The sequence below is a fragment of the Harmonia axyridis genome, chromosome 1 (assembly GCF_914767665.1).
Source record: "Harmonia axyridis chromosome 1, icHarAxyr1.1, whole genome shotgun sequence".
Classification (NCBI taxonomy): Eukaryota; Metazoa; Arthropoda; class Insecta; order Coleoptera; family Coccinellidae; genus Harmonia; species Harmonia axyridis.
In genome coordinates this window covers 48365967-48380422 of record NC_059501.1, presented here as the reverse complement: position 1 = coordinate 48380422, position 14456 = coordinate 48365967, and the positions used below count along the sequence as shown (strand labels likewise).

The following is a 14456-nucleotide window of genomic DNA, read 5'->3' as shown; positions in this document are numbered from 1 at the left end:
TATTTGTGTCTGTTTTTTTGTTAATAATATTTTCCTGTTTATTTATCTCTATCATTTCCAATATCAACCTTTTTTTGTAATTTTTTTCCGTTTTTAACACCTTTGCTTCTTCGAAATTTATTTTATGATTTAAATTGAATGCATGGGTTGCTAGTGCGCATCTATCCGGATGTTTTGCAATATCTGATTTGTGTAATGCCAATCTGCTTTTCAACGATTGAGATGTATGTCCTATGTATATTTTTTCGCAATCTTCACATTTTACTTCATAGACTACGTTGCTTTTTAATAGTGTTTGAATAGGATCTTTTAATTTTGTATATAAATTGCCCACAGTTTTTTTATTATAAATAGCAATTTTCACTTTTTCATGTTTAAATATATTTATTAGTTTTTTTGTTAATCCATGTATATTTGGGTATGATGCATAATGAATTTCCTCTGTTTCTTCCTCGCTTCTTATTAGTTGTGGTGCTTTTGTGGTGTCACTTGCATACAATAATTTCTTCAACATTCCATAGGGATATCCGTTCTGTCTTAATATCTCCAATAAATTTTGTATTCCCTCCTGTATGTAAGACTCATGACATATTCTTCTTATTCTATTTTTCATTTGTTTTATCATGTTAATTTTTATATTTATGTTATGGTCTGAATTATAATGGATCATTTTGTTTGAGTGGGTTTCTTTTCTATGCCATTTTAACTTTATAACATCATCTTGTCTTTGTACTTTTGTGTCTAAGAAAGGTACACATTGTTCCAAGTTTTCTACTTCCAAAGTGAATTGTAAGTTTTTGGAATAAGAGTTAAAACACTTCAACGTAGTCTGTATATGTGTTTTTGGTACAGTCAATAATAAGTCGTCTACGAATTTTTTTAAAATGGGTATATTAAATGGTAACTTTTCCACACATGATTTTACCAAGTGATCCATGACATATTGGGCTAGTCTTGGACTTAGTTTAGAACCCATAGCACATCCAAATATTTGAAGGTAATATTTTTCTTTGAACACGCAGTAGTTGTTATTCAATATAAACAAAATAATTTCCATAAACAGCTCCATTTGGACACCATTTGGTGTCCTTATACCATTTTTGTATCAGAGAATTTTCTTCTATAGGTCTATGTATATAATTTGTGACTGCATTTGTGACTTTCGCTCTCTGTACATTTTTTCTTCCATCTGGTATTGCTTCTAGGATATATTCTGTATCTGCTATTATGCGATCAATGTTTATATCTTTTTTTGTAGTTGTTACACTGAATTTGGATCCTAATGATAACAGACTTTTGACTGTATTTGGTATTTCTTTGTCAGATAATTTTTTTATCCATCTATCTTGAGTTGTTACGTTCGGAATGCTAGTTGTCTTGAGGTTGTTGATTTTCTTTAAATTTGTCATTTTAATCTTGTGGAACTCTTTGTTGAACGAGCATTTCAGTCGGTCTTGATACTGTGTTTGTGCAAGAAACAGTTATGAAGTTCGAGCGACCGCGAAGTATCATAGGATTGCGCGTAAACGATGTTAACACTGATGGCTCTGCCCAGAACGCAAGAGACATATGAATAATATAGTTTGAATGATTGACTTCGCTAGTTCGCCCAAAAATTGTGCTTGACATTTCTAAATATTAATTGACTTTTCGCATTTTTTTTCTTGATTTTTTAACGGTTTTGAAATACCCGCTTTATTCATCGCTTTGTCTTTTCGCCTACGCCTTTGTTAGTGTTTTTTCTACACCGCTTTAAACCCAGAAAGTTGGAGCTGATAACCCGCACCAAGGGCCCTGTGAAGAGCTGGGATTTGTACCAGAGACCATTTGTTCTTCAACCTGAAGCCCCATTTGGTAAGTCATCATTGTTGACCGCAATTATTATTTGCATTATTATCAAATATTTCGCTGTCGCTCCAACTATCCAACTACAAACGCACGCAGATATACAGTCCATTTTTCTCTCAAACAATACTGAGCTATCGGACGTAACATTGGTCCTTTTTCGCAGCCGGATATTGAATTTTGCATAATTTTGGTTTATTAATTTGTTTTCATTTCCCATTTATCGCTGTCATAAACATTTTTTGTGCCTTTTATTTCATAGTTCATAGTTATAATCTCGCATCTGGTGACGAGTAACGTCATATGTACCTATCTTCATTCCTTTCATTTTCCGTCGTCTAGAAATCGTTTATGCACACACATTTGAAAATTATTGATTGCTTTTGGACTTACCTTGAATTAATTTTCTATACATTTCATTATATTTTGGTTCTTACTGTGAATATCGAACAGAAACATGACGGATTTCAAACTGAAGAGAGCTAAGTTCGCGAGAACATCGTGTATAGGTGAATTAGCTTCACTATTGGATTTGGCCAATAAAGCAACAACAGATTCTAATCTCAGAACCTCGTTTAGAATTCGTTTTACCGAGATAGATGATGTTCGCGAAGAGTTTAATAAACAACACCAAACTGTAACTTCAATCTTGTTACAAGGTGAAGATACTGATCTCGATTCAGAAGAAGCAATAAAACGTGAATTTCAAAATGATTATTTTTCTGTCAAAACTATTTATACTCAATTATTTGATCCAAATGAAAAATCTTTGAATGAATCGACGCAATCTGTTTTGACACGCAAGCAGAGTCTTGCTTCTTGCTTTCCTCATTCCTTAACTCCTAACATTCGACTTCCGCAAATAGAAATAAAAAAGTTCAGAGGAGATTATACGCAATTTGCTACATTTTTGGATGTATTTGACGCCCTTGTTCATAACAATCAATCGCTCACTGAAATTGAAAAGTTCAATTATTTGATATCCTCGTTAGAAGGACCGCCTCTATCTTTAGTTCGCACATTGCCGATGACTTCTGATAATTATCAGATCGCTTATGACTCGCTGGTCAATAGATTTTCCAATGAAAGGTTGAGAGCCCAAGCTCATTGGAACGCAATAGAAAGCACAGGCAAAATCAATTGTAATAATCGAACCGCACTTCGCAATTTACTAAGTACATTCACTGAAAATTTGGCCGCACTAAAAAACATGAATTTTCCTGTAGAATCTTGGGACTTCATCGTGTTTATGCTCTTGATAAAACGCTTGGATAATTCAACTATCGCACGCTTCGAACTTGAAAATGGTTCCTCTATGATTCCCGAATTCAAGACTCTACTTGAATTTCTCAATAAATATTGTATTGCAATGGACACTCTGGGTACATCCCATAATTCTAATAATACCAGAACGGGTGATTCAAATAGTTCTTCCAATTCAAAACAACGCATAGGAACCTATTTCTCTAACGACAATAAGAATCAACGCTCAAAATCCACTTGTACGCTTTGTAATCAAGACCATTCGCTTCTCTCATGTTCAAAATTTATTGAAAAAACTCCCCAAGAACGTCATTCATTCGCCAAGCAGAAACATCTATGTTTCAATTGTTTGAGTAACATACATGATTTGCGATCTTGCAAGTCTGTGAATACGTGTCGAAAATGTCATCAACGACATCACACCTTGTTGCACCTTGCACGGCCCTCCAGTGAAACTTCCGCTGGATCAGAGGAACCTCCTTCTACCTCTTCTGATTGGGCAGTTTTGTCAGCATCCGCTGGTGTCTCTCATAAAACACCTACAGTTCTATTGTCCACCGCGTTAATTGAAGTCAGAGATAATTTTGGAATGTTTCATCGTTTTCGTTGCTTGATTGACAGTGGATCCATGTCTTCTTTCATAACTCGAAAGGCTGCGAAATTGTTAGGTTTACCCCGGCACAAACTTGATGTTGAGGTAAAAGGTCTTAATTCCATGAAAATGAACGCTTCTTATGGTTCTTTAGTTTTAATGTTTCGCCCATGTAAATTGAATGGTCCTGTTTTGTTGACAGACGCAATAATTTTAGACAGAATTTGTGATGAGATACCTTCTCATCCGATTCCTGTTTCCGCTTGGTCCCATTTAGCGCACATAAAATTAGCCGACGAATCCTTCCATACCCCTGGTAAGATTGATATTTTATTAGGCGCAGATGTTTTTTCGAAAATCATGTTGGCTGAACAGATAATTGGAAAACCTGGTCAAATTGACGCTATGAACACCATTTTCGGTTATATTTTAATGGGGAAGTTCTATTGTAAATCAAAACCATCTATATCAACATTTTTAACTTCATGTTCAGATTTCTCCACAGATATTTCTCTGCAAAAATTTTGGGAACTTGACTCCTTGCCTTCAGTAGAACCGATATCCCCTGATAACAAACTATGTGATCAGATATTTTCCGATCAACACTATCGCGACAGCGAGGGTAGATACGTCGTTTCGCTTCCATTTCGCAGTTGTTTGCCGCAGTTTACTGGAATGCGTGAACTGGCGCTGCAAAGGTTCTTTACTCTTGAACGAAGACTTTTGAAAACGCCCGATTTGTATAAATTATATGTTGAGTTTATGCGGGATTATCTTGAATCCAATCATATGGAGATTATTCCTTACGACTGCATTAATCGAAACTCATATTATCTTCCTCATCACTGCGTTGTAAAAGCTCAGAATAGTCAGAGTAAAATTCGTGTAGTATTCAATGCTTCCGCAAAATCTCCTTGTTCTGAAGAAGGTTCACTAAATGATCATCTTCTTACCGGGAAGAAACTTCAAAGGGATATAATTTCGATTTTACTTCGTTTTCGGTTGCATGAATATACAGTATGCGCCGATATCCGACAGATGTATCGCATGATTCGTATAAGGCCAGACCATGCAGATTATCAACGCATTATTTGGAGGTTTTCAGTCGATGAGGCACCTCAAGACTATAGGTTACTCACAGTAACGTATGGTGTAAATAGTGCCCCATATCTAGCATTGCGCACCCTCATTCAGTTAACTGATGATGAGGGTCCTAAATTTCCTTTGGCTTCAAAAGCACTACTCGAAAATACGTATGTTGATGATATAGTTGCTGGCAATTCGTCGTTGGAAGGAGCCAAACTGTTGCTCCAGCAACTAGTTGAACTTTTGAATAGGGGTAATTTCGAACTTAGAAAATTTTCTTCCAATTGCCCTTCCGTTTTGGCAGGAATACCGTCTTCACATATGTCAGCTGATCCTCTGACATTTGACCAGGAAGATGAACACTTTTCTTTGAAGATTTTGGGTTTGCAATGGGATCCAAAGGGAGATTGTTTTCGCTTCAGCTTTGAACCCTTGAATAAATCTTCTATAAAGCGACACTTACTTTCCCAAATAGCTCGCATCTATGATCCCATGGGTTTTTTAGCTCCAGTGACTTTTCTCCTGAAGCACCTCTTGCAAAGAGTCTGGTCGTCAGGTATTGATTGGGATGATGAACTTCCTCCAGATATCGCTAGAGTCTGGGATGCATTCAAATCCCAAATTCAGATCCTATCCTCGATCACCATTCCTCGCAAACTTCTCTCCCCGAAAGCCAAGTCTTACCAACTCGTAGGATTTTGTGACGCCTCTGAGAGGGGTTACTGCGCCGTGGTTTATAATCGTATGATTGATGACAACGATCAACCAAATAATAATTTTTTATGCGCAAAAACTAAAGTTTCTCCTCTGAAACGAATAACAATTCCGCGTCTTGAATTGTGCGGTGCTGTACTGCTAGCCAAGCTCCTCTCATATTGCCTTCACGTATTTCGGGATTCTATAGATTTTTGTAAAGTTTACGCTTTCACGGATTCCCAAATCACATTAGATTGGATCAAGGGATCACCACATCGGTGGCCTACATTTGTAGCCAACAGAGTAGCTCACATCCAGGAGAAGGTACCTAGTGCTTCGTGGTATCACATTGACTCCAAAAATAACCCCGCTGATGCCGGGTCCAGAGGGTTATTGCCTTCAGAATTCGCCTATCAGTCCATTTGGTTTGATGGACCTCAATTATTGCACACGCCTTCAAGCTCATTTCCTGTTAATATCGATATTGATGTGACCACTCAACAGAACATTAATAATTTTTGCTCGAAACTTTCAGATAAATCTGCCCAGAATATTATAATTTCTTTACTCGATAGTATTTCTTCGTTGACCAGAATTCAAAGAATTCTCGCATATGTTCTTCGCTTCACGCATAACGCTAAAAAAGAGAGTGATAAACTGTCTGGAAATCTCACACTCCTTGAGCTAAATGAATCATTGTTTCAATTAGTCAGAGTCACGCAACAACATGCTTTTTCAACCGAAGTTAAAGGGAACACTTTTCCCAAACATTGGCAAAAATTGAAAATTTTTCTTGATGAACGAGGTATATTAAGAGTAGGAGGCAGGATTGATTCATCCTCGTTATCTTTCGAGTCAAAACACCCAATGCTTTTACCTAAAAAGAGTCGTTTGACAGCACTTGTTGATATGTACCATAAAAAATATTTACATGCAGGACTTCGCACTCTTAGATTTCTGATTGCTCAAAGATTTTGGATCATCAGTGGTAGAAAGGCCATTTCTTCGGTTTTGAATAGGTGTTTAAAATGTTTCAAAATTCGGTCCAAGCCATATCAACCCCCTATGGGTGCACTTCCAAAACCACGGATTTCTGAAGTTAAACCTTTCAGTAATTGTGGAGTAGATTTCGCAGGTCCTTACTCTATAACTATAGGTCGACATCGTGGTGTCAAAACGGTGAAGGCTTATGTATGTTCATTTGTTTGTTTCGCTACAAAGGCCCTCCATTTAGAATTGGCAACCGATTTGTCCACTGAGACATTTCTATCCGCTCTCCAAAGACTTATTGCGCGACGAGGAAGAATAAGTCATTTATATTCTGACTGTGGTACTAATTTTGTCGGTGCCAATCGAGAAATAATCAATTTGATGAAAGATTCTGCTGAAAGGGAGCACATACAGTGGCATTTCAACCCCCCTTCAGCTCCGCATATGGGTGGTTTATGGGAAGCAGGTGTCAAATCTGTGAAAACCCATTTGAGCAGAGTTATAGGAGCTCAAATTCTCACATATGAGGAGTTTTATACGGTTCTTTGTCTCATCGAGGCTATATTGAACTCTCGCCCGCTAGAAGCATTGTCTTCAGACCCAGAAGATGTGTCCGCCCTTTCACCTGGTCATTTCCTTACCCTTGAACCACTTAATGCCCTTCCTTATCCCGATATTACCCAACTTCCCTTGAACCGCCTTAGTCGTTGGCAATGTCTCCAGCGAATTCAACAAGATTTTTGGAAACATTGGCAACGTGAATACCTGCACACTTTGCAGCAATGTTCCAAATGGTACACGCCGGACAATAATCCTCCTAAACTTGGAGATTTAGTGCTCATCAAAGATGAGAGGCTTCCTCCTTGCCAATGGGCACTTGGACGAATTTCATCTCTGTCCAATGCAATCGATGGACGTTCCCGCATCGCCACTGTTAAAACCCGATCTGGTTTCTTGAAGAGACCGGTTGTTAAGCTTTTCCCTTTGCCTGTTGAAATTTGATAGGCACCTATATTAATTGTGGTTAATAAATTAATTTTTTTTTCTCTCTCAATTTTTTTTTATAATTAAGTCGCACCTAATGCAGTTTTAGAAAACCAATGTTATGTACGGTATTTATTTTTTTTTTCTCTTTTTTTTTTATCTTTCATTCATTTTCCATTTTTCGCGCCCGGAGAATGTTTGTGCAAGAAACAGTTATGAAGTTCGAGCGACCGCGAGGTATCATAGGATTGCGCGTAAACGATGTCAACACTGATGGCTCTGCCCAGAACGCAAGAGACATATGAATAATAGTGTTTGAATGATTGACTTCGCTAGTTCGCCCAAAAATTGTGCTTGACATTTCTAAATATTAATTGACTTTTCGCATTTTTTTTCTTGATTTTTTAACGCTTTTGAAATACCCGCTTTATTCATCGCTTTGTCTTTTCGCCTACGCCTTTGTTAGTGTTTTTTCTACACCGCTTTAAACCCAGAAAGTTGGAGCTGATAACCCGCACCAAGGGCCCTGTGAAGAGCTGGGATTTGTACCAGAGACCATTTGTTCTTCAACCTGAAGCCCCATTTGGTAAGTCATCATTGTTGACCGCAATTATTATTTGCATTATTATCAAATATTTCGCTGTCGCTCCAACTATCCAACTACAAACGCACGCAGATATACAGTCCATTTTTCTCTCAAACAATACTGAGCTATCGGACGTAACATACTGTATAAGCATATATTTTGGTAAATGTTGTAAACTCTGTCTTATCTGGGTGTTGAGTAATTCCAGTCTTTTTATTTTGTGATTAACCTGACACAGTTCTAGGTTTATTATTTTTTTGCTTGTTGAATCATTGAATTCGCGTATTTTTCGATTCAATCGTTGATTATTATACTCAAATAATCCCATTTTACTTTTAACATTTGATGTTATATGTTTTGGTATAAGTCCCTGTCGCTTACACTTCAAAAGAATCCCCATTTTAATCAATAAAATGGGTTTCTTTGAAGAAATATCTCACAATTATGGTCCTGAAACAACGAAGGAACTGAAATTATGGAGTACAAACAACAGGAAATTAGCTGCAGCTCTAAACAGGCGAATATTTCTTTTGGAGTTTAAGCGACAGGGACTTATACCAAAACATATAACATCAAATGTTAAAAGTATAATGGGATTATTTGAGTATAATAATCAACGATTGAATCGAAAAATACGCGAATTCAATGATTCAACAAGCAAAAAAATAATAAACCTAGAACTGTGTCAGGTTAATCACAAAATAAAAAGACTGGAATTACTCAACACCCAGATAAGACAGAGTTTACAACATTTACCAGAATATATGCTTATACAGTATCAAGACCGACTGAAATGCTCGTTCAACAAAGAGTTCCACAAGATTAAAATGACAAATTTAAAGAAAATCAACAACCTCAAGACAACTAGCATTCCGAACGTAACAACTCAAGATAGATGGATAAAAAATTTATCTGACAAAGAAATACCAAATACAGTCAAAAGTCTGTTATCATTAGGATCCAAATTCAGTGTAACAACTACAAAAAAAGATATAAACATTGATCGCATAATAGCAGATACAGAATATATCCTAGAAGCAATACCAGATGGAAGAAAAAATGTACAGAGAGCGAAAGTCACAAATGCAGTCACAAATTATATACATAGACCTAAAGAAGAAAATTCTCTGATACAAAAATGGTATAAGGACACCAAATGGTTTTTAAAAGAAAACAATAATTTAATTATATTGAATAGTGACAAGGGTGCAGTGACAGTTGTAATGAATGAAAAAATGTATAATGAAAAAATTCAATCTATTTTAGAATCCAAAGATTTCAAGAGACTACCCAGAGATCCCACACAGACATTACAAACAAAATGTAATAAATATATTGACAAACTAGGAGAACTGAAATACATAACAAAAGAACAAATGAAGCAAATGAAAACATACAACTCTGTTGCGCCAAGAATTTACGGGAATCCAAAAGTTCATAAAGATGGTTATCCCATGAGGCCAATAATATCAAGTATAAATAGTCCAATGAATTCCTTATCTAAATTCATTGCTGACATACAGATGAAAACCGCATATGATGAAGAAAACCAATATTATGTCAAAGATACATTCCACTTTGCAACAACAGTTAACATATTCAAATTACCAGAAAACTACACACTAATCTCCCTAGACGTCATAAATTTATTCGGTAATCTGGACAAAAATGACATTATTGAAGTCCTGAAACAAAAATGGGACATAATTAAAGAACATACAAACATCAATATGGAGCTGTTTATGGAAATTATTTTGTTTATATTGAATAACAACTACTGCGTGTTCAAAGAAAAATATTACCTTCAAATATTTGGATGTGCTATGGGTTCTAAACTAAGTCCAAGACTAGCCCAATATGTCATGGATCACTTGGTAAGATCATGTGTGGAAAAGTTACCATTTAATATACCCATTTTAAAAAAATTCGTAGACGACTTATTATTGACTGTACCAAAAACACATATACAGACTACGTTGAAGTGTTTTAACTCTTATTCCAAAAACTTACAATTCACTTTGGAAGTAGAAAACTTGGAACAATGTGTACCTTTCTTAGACACAAAAGTACAAAGACAAGATGATGTTATAAAGTTAAAATGGCATAGAAAAGAAACCCACTCAAACAAAATGATCCATTATAATTCAGACCATAACATAAATATAAAAATTAACATGATAAAACAAATGAAAAATAGAATAAGAAGAATATGTCATGAGTCTTACATACAGGAGGGAATACAAAATTTATTGGAGATATTAAGACAGAACGGATATCCCTATGGAATGTTGAAGAAATTATTGTATGCAAGTGACACCACAGAAGCACCACAACTAATAAGAAGCGAGGAAGAAACAGAGGAAATTCATTATGCATCATACCCAAATATACATGGATTAACAAAAAAACTAATAAATATATTTAAACATGAAAAAGTGAAAATTGCTATTTATAATAAAAAAACTGTGGGCAATTTATATACAAAATTAAAAGATCCTATTCAAACACTATTAAAAAGCAACGTAGTCTATGAAGTAAAATGTGAAGATTGCGAAAAAATATACATAGGACATACATCTCAATGGTTGAAAAGCCGATTGGCATTACACAAATCAGATATTGCAAAACATCCGGATAGATGCGCACTAGCAACCCATGCATTCAATTTAAATCATAAAATAAATTTCGAAGAAGCAAAGGTGTTAAAAACGGAAAAAAATTACAAAAAAAGGTTGATATTGGAAATGATAGAGATAAATAAACAGGAAAATATTATTAACAAAAAAACAGACACAAATAAGTTGAGTGCTATATATGGATATTTGTTAGAAAAATCGGAAGAAAACATATACTTTTTCGATGGTCCAGTTGACGAGTGAAAGGAAGAAGGCAGATTACGAAAGTGTCAAAAACAAACAAAACAATATACCTATCTAGCCAGTTGACACAAAGGAGAAAAACTAAATAAATTAAATATTTTAAGTAATATATTTTGGTTGTGAAAAAAATGTTTTTATTTTGTTGACGTTTCAAATTGAAGAAAATTATTGTCGTTTTAATGTCCAAAGGATCAATGTGAATTGAATTAAGACAAATGTTTTGTAGTTTTGCAAGTTTCCTAAACATAACCTCACATTCTGTAACTGAATTATTAACGAAGTTATTGTTAAACTGAATATGTGAAGGATTTGTATTGTATTTCAGAAGCCCTGAAGAATAATTAAATAAATTCGAAAGCTTGGCAAGGAATGAAGAGTTTTCTTTTATTCTCCAAAATAATCGAGTCGTTTGACCCTTATCAATAGTTCACATATACATATACATATATATATATATATATATATATATATATATATATATATATATATATATATATATATATATATATATATATATATATATATATATATATATATATATATATATATATATATATATATATATATATATATATATATATATATATATATATATATATATATATATATATATATATATATATATATATATATATATATATATATATATATATATATATATATTTTTTTTTTTTTTTTTTAATTCACCGACAAGCGGGATGGATCCAAGACAACCGGGTCACCACAGCGACCAAGGTTGTACTCAGGAGCTAGTAAGAAATCTTCTGACTGTCCGCGTGGTACCTAGGATGACCTCTTTCTGTGCTTGGCTAATCAGGTAAGTATCTAATTGTAGACGTTTCGTGTTTTCAATCATGTGTGTCTCCACCAGGCCATTTACCGATATTATGAGTGGGAGAATTGATGTTTTCCTCAGACCGTACATTTCTTTCAGCTCAAACGCGAGGTCATGATATTTGGTGAGTTTCTCAGTGTACGCTCGGGCGATATCATCGGCGGGTACCGTTATGTCTATTATCTGCACCAATTTTTCGATCTTATTAAACAGAACTATGTCCGGCCGGTTATGCGATATTGCCCTGTCCGTGACCATAGTTGTGTCCCAGTACAGTTTGTAGACATAGTTTTCCAGGACGCTGCATGGTTGGTAAGTATAAAGCGTCCCCGTATCCCGTATAAGAGCTGTTTTCTTCGCGAGTTCCCTGTGAAAAACCTTTGCCATCGCGTTGTGGCGCTCCATGTAGTCCTTTGGAGCCAGTATTGGGCATATATATTTATATATATATATATATATATATATATATATATATATATATATATATATATATATATATATATATATATATATCACCATTACCACCAACGGATTGGTGGAAAGTCACCTTCCAAACAATATAAAACTCCTTGATCTAGACCTACAATTCACACATGAAATTGAAGAAAATGGTAGAATTCCGTTTTTGGATGTCTGGATCATAAGAGAGGGCGGACACTTGAAGACCGATTTATACTCTAAGCCTATTGCTTCTCACAGAACATTACATTTCAGTTCGTTACATACCACATCCCAAAAAATTGCAATAATCAAATCCATAAGACATAAGATCCTCGGTATGTCTCACGAGTCATTCCATACAAAAAATTTTATAGAGCAAGCAACTTTACTCATTCAGAATGGGTACCCGAGAAGCCTTGTTAGTAGAATTTTTCACACTTCTACTCCTATGGTGACTCCTAGTTGTCCACCTGACTCGGATGGTGCTGATAAAAAGTACAATAAACTTATTTATATACCGGGATTAAGCCAGAGGTTGATAAAAGTTATGAGGAATTCGTCATCAATTATCGTCTCATATTATAATAAGACCGTCAGAAAACTATTTTCCCAACTTAAGGACAGGGATCCGGATTACAGGCAATCGGGTTTGGTTTACAGAGTCAATTGTAAAGATTGTACAGGTACATATATCGGACAAACTAGACAGTATTTTGGTACCAGGATTAAACAACATCAATCAGATTGCATGAAACAATCCAACACAACTGCGCTTGCACAGCATGCCATGTCTGAGGGACATCAGTTTGATTTTGATGACGCGAAAATTCTGACCAGGGAGAACAATTGGTTCAAACGTAATTTCAAAGAGATGCTCTTCATCAAGAGACACCCGAATTCAATCAATGCGCGGTCTGATATAGGTTCACTGAACATCGTATATTCGAACCTGATTAAGGAAATAAAATTATAATCTTCATGACATATCACTTTCCATCTGGTGCAGTTCTGTGTTACATTCGAATGGATGAACCTGCGACCGATACGTCAGAGAGTTTGTTTGGATCCCCGAGATGAAAGAAAATTGTTATTTTTATTTTCTCCACGAATTTGAATTTCTTCAAATGAGTCACATCGTAATTTCTTATTCACAAGGTGAGCTGGTGTAATTTTCATTTGCGTTTTTTATGTTCCAGTTTCGAGTGTTGATTGTTTGTTTTTTCAATTGTAATACACGGTGAACCTGTGTGTTTGTTCTATATTGTTTTGCTGAGTGTATATTTTTAGTTAGTTCATATTCAAGATCTCATGCTACCCATTACTAATTTAGGTAAAATTGTTTTTAGCCTGAGGAAGGGAATAAATTTCCCGAAACGTTGCTGCTGAATAAATTATACATAAATAGTTCCTTGTGACTGATACCTTCACCTATTCTATATATATATATATATATATATATATATATATATATATATATATATATATATATATATATATATATATATATATATATATATAATAGATAAGAATGTTAGGATGTTTCGATCTAGGAAATTCAGTGATACACTTTTATATCATCCAAGCTTTCGGTAAGACTTCTTACCTTTCTCAAGGATCTGCAATATATATTAAATATAAACATTACAAAAAGCAAGTTCACAAAACTAACGTACATATATTGTGGTTTTATTCCTTCCTGTTGATCTTATTTCAAAATATTCAAAAAACAAAATAGTTCAACGCAACTACTCTCTCACAGTAATAAAGATTAAACAAGTTAACTAATATTATTGATAACACTCATATATTCTGTCAGACATCAATACGTGTAAGGTAAACAAACCATGACACCATCCGTCAAAGAGAGATATAAATGACAACTGTTTGGTTCCACAGAATTATATTCACTTTCTTAATTTTGTTTATTATTTTCAGGTGTTGAAACTACGAATTGGTGGATGCGAAATTTTTAGATAATTCTATCAAGTAGGAGTAGATGTTATTAAGATTGTTAGTATCTTGTTTTGTATTCATAGTATTGTCAGTCACTGCTATTGATAACATCTCCAAGAATAATCTTTTATGGTAATGGGGTTCCTTAAAGAGTAGTTTTGTGTTAGAATAATCTATTACATGGTCATTGTTGTTCACATGTATAGCCAAGGCACAAGTTCTTAAATTTCTTCTTGCATCACTCTTATGAGATGTTATTCTTTCTTTGATCCATCTGGAAGTCTGTCCTATGTATGTTCTCTCACA

The 14456-nt window shown here is 34.7% G+C and overlaps 2 protein-coding genes across 2 annotated transcripts; both read left to right on the top strand.

Moving 5' to 3' along the window:
• Positions 1–2302: 2302 nt before the first annotated feature.
• Positions 2303–7474, top strand: LOC123671380. The gene has a single exon (XM_045605198.1). It carries the CDS (start codon positions 2303–2305, stop codon positions 7472–7474), a length of 5172 nt encoding a protein of 1723 aa, XP_045461154.1.
• Positions 7475–8455: 981 nt separating this feature from the next.
• Positions 8456–14170, top strand: LOC123671379. Its single transcript, XM_045605182.1, has 3 exons — positions 8456–9916; positions 12595–13054; positions 14133–14170. Exons 1-3 carry the CDS (start codon positions 8456–8458, stop codon positions 14168–14170), a joined length of 1959 nt encoding a protein of 652 aa, XP_045461138.1.
• The last annotated feature ends 286 nt before the right edge of the window (positions 14171–14456 follow it).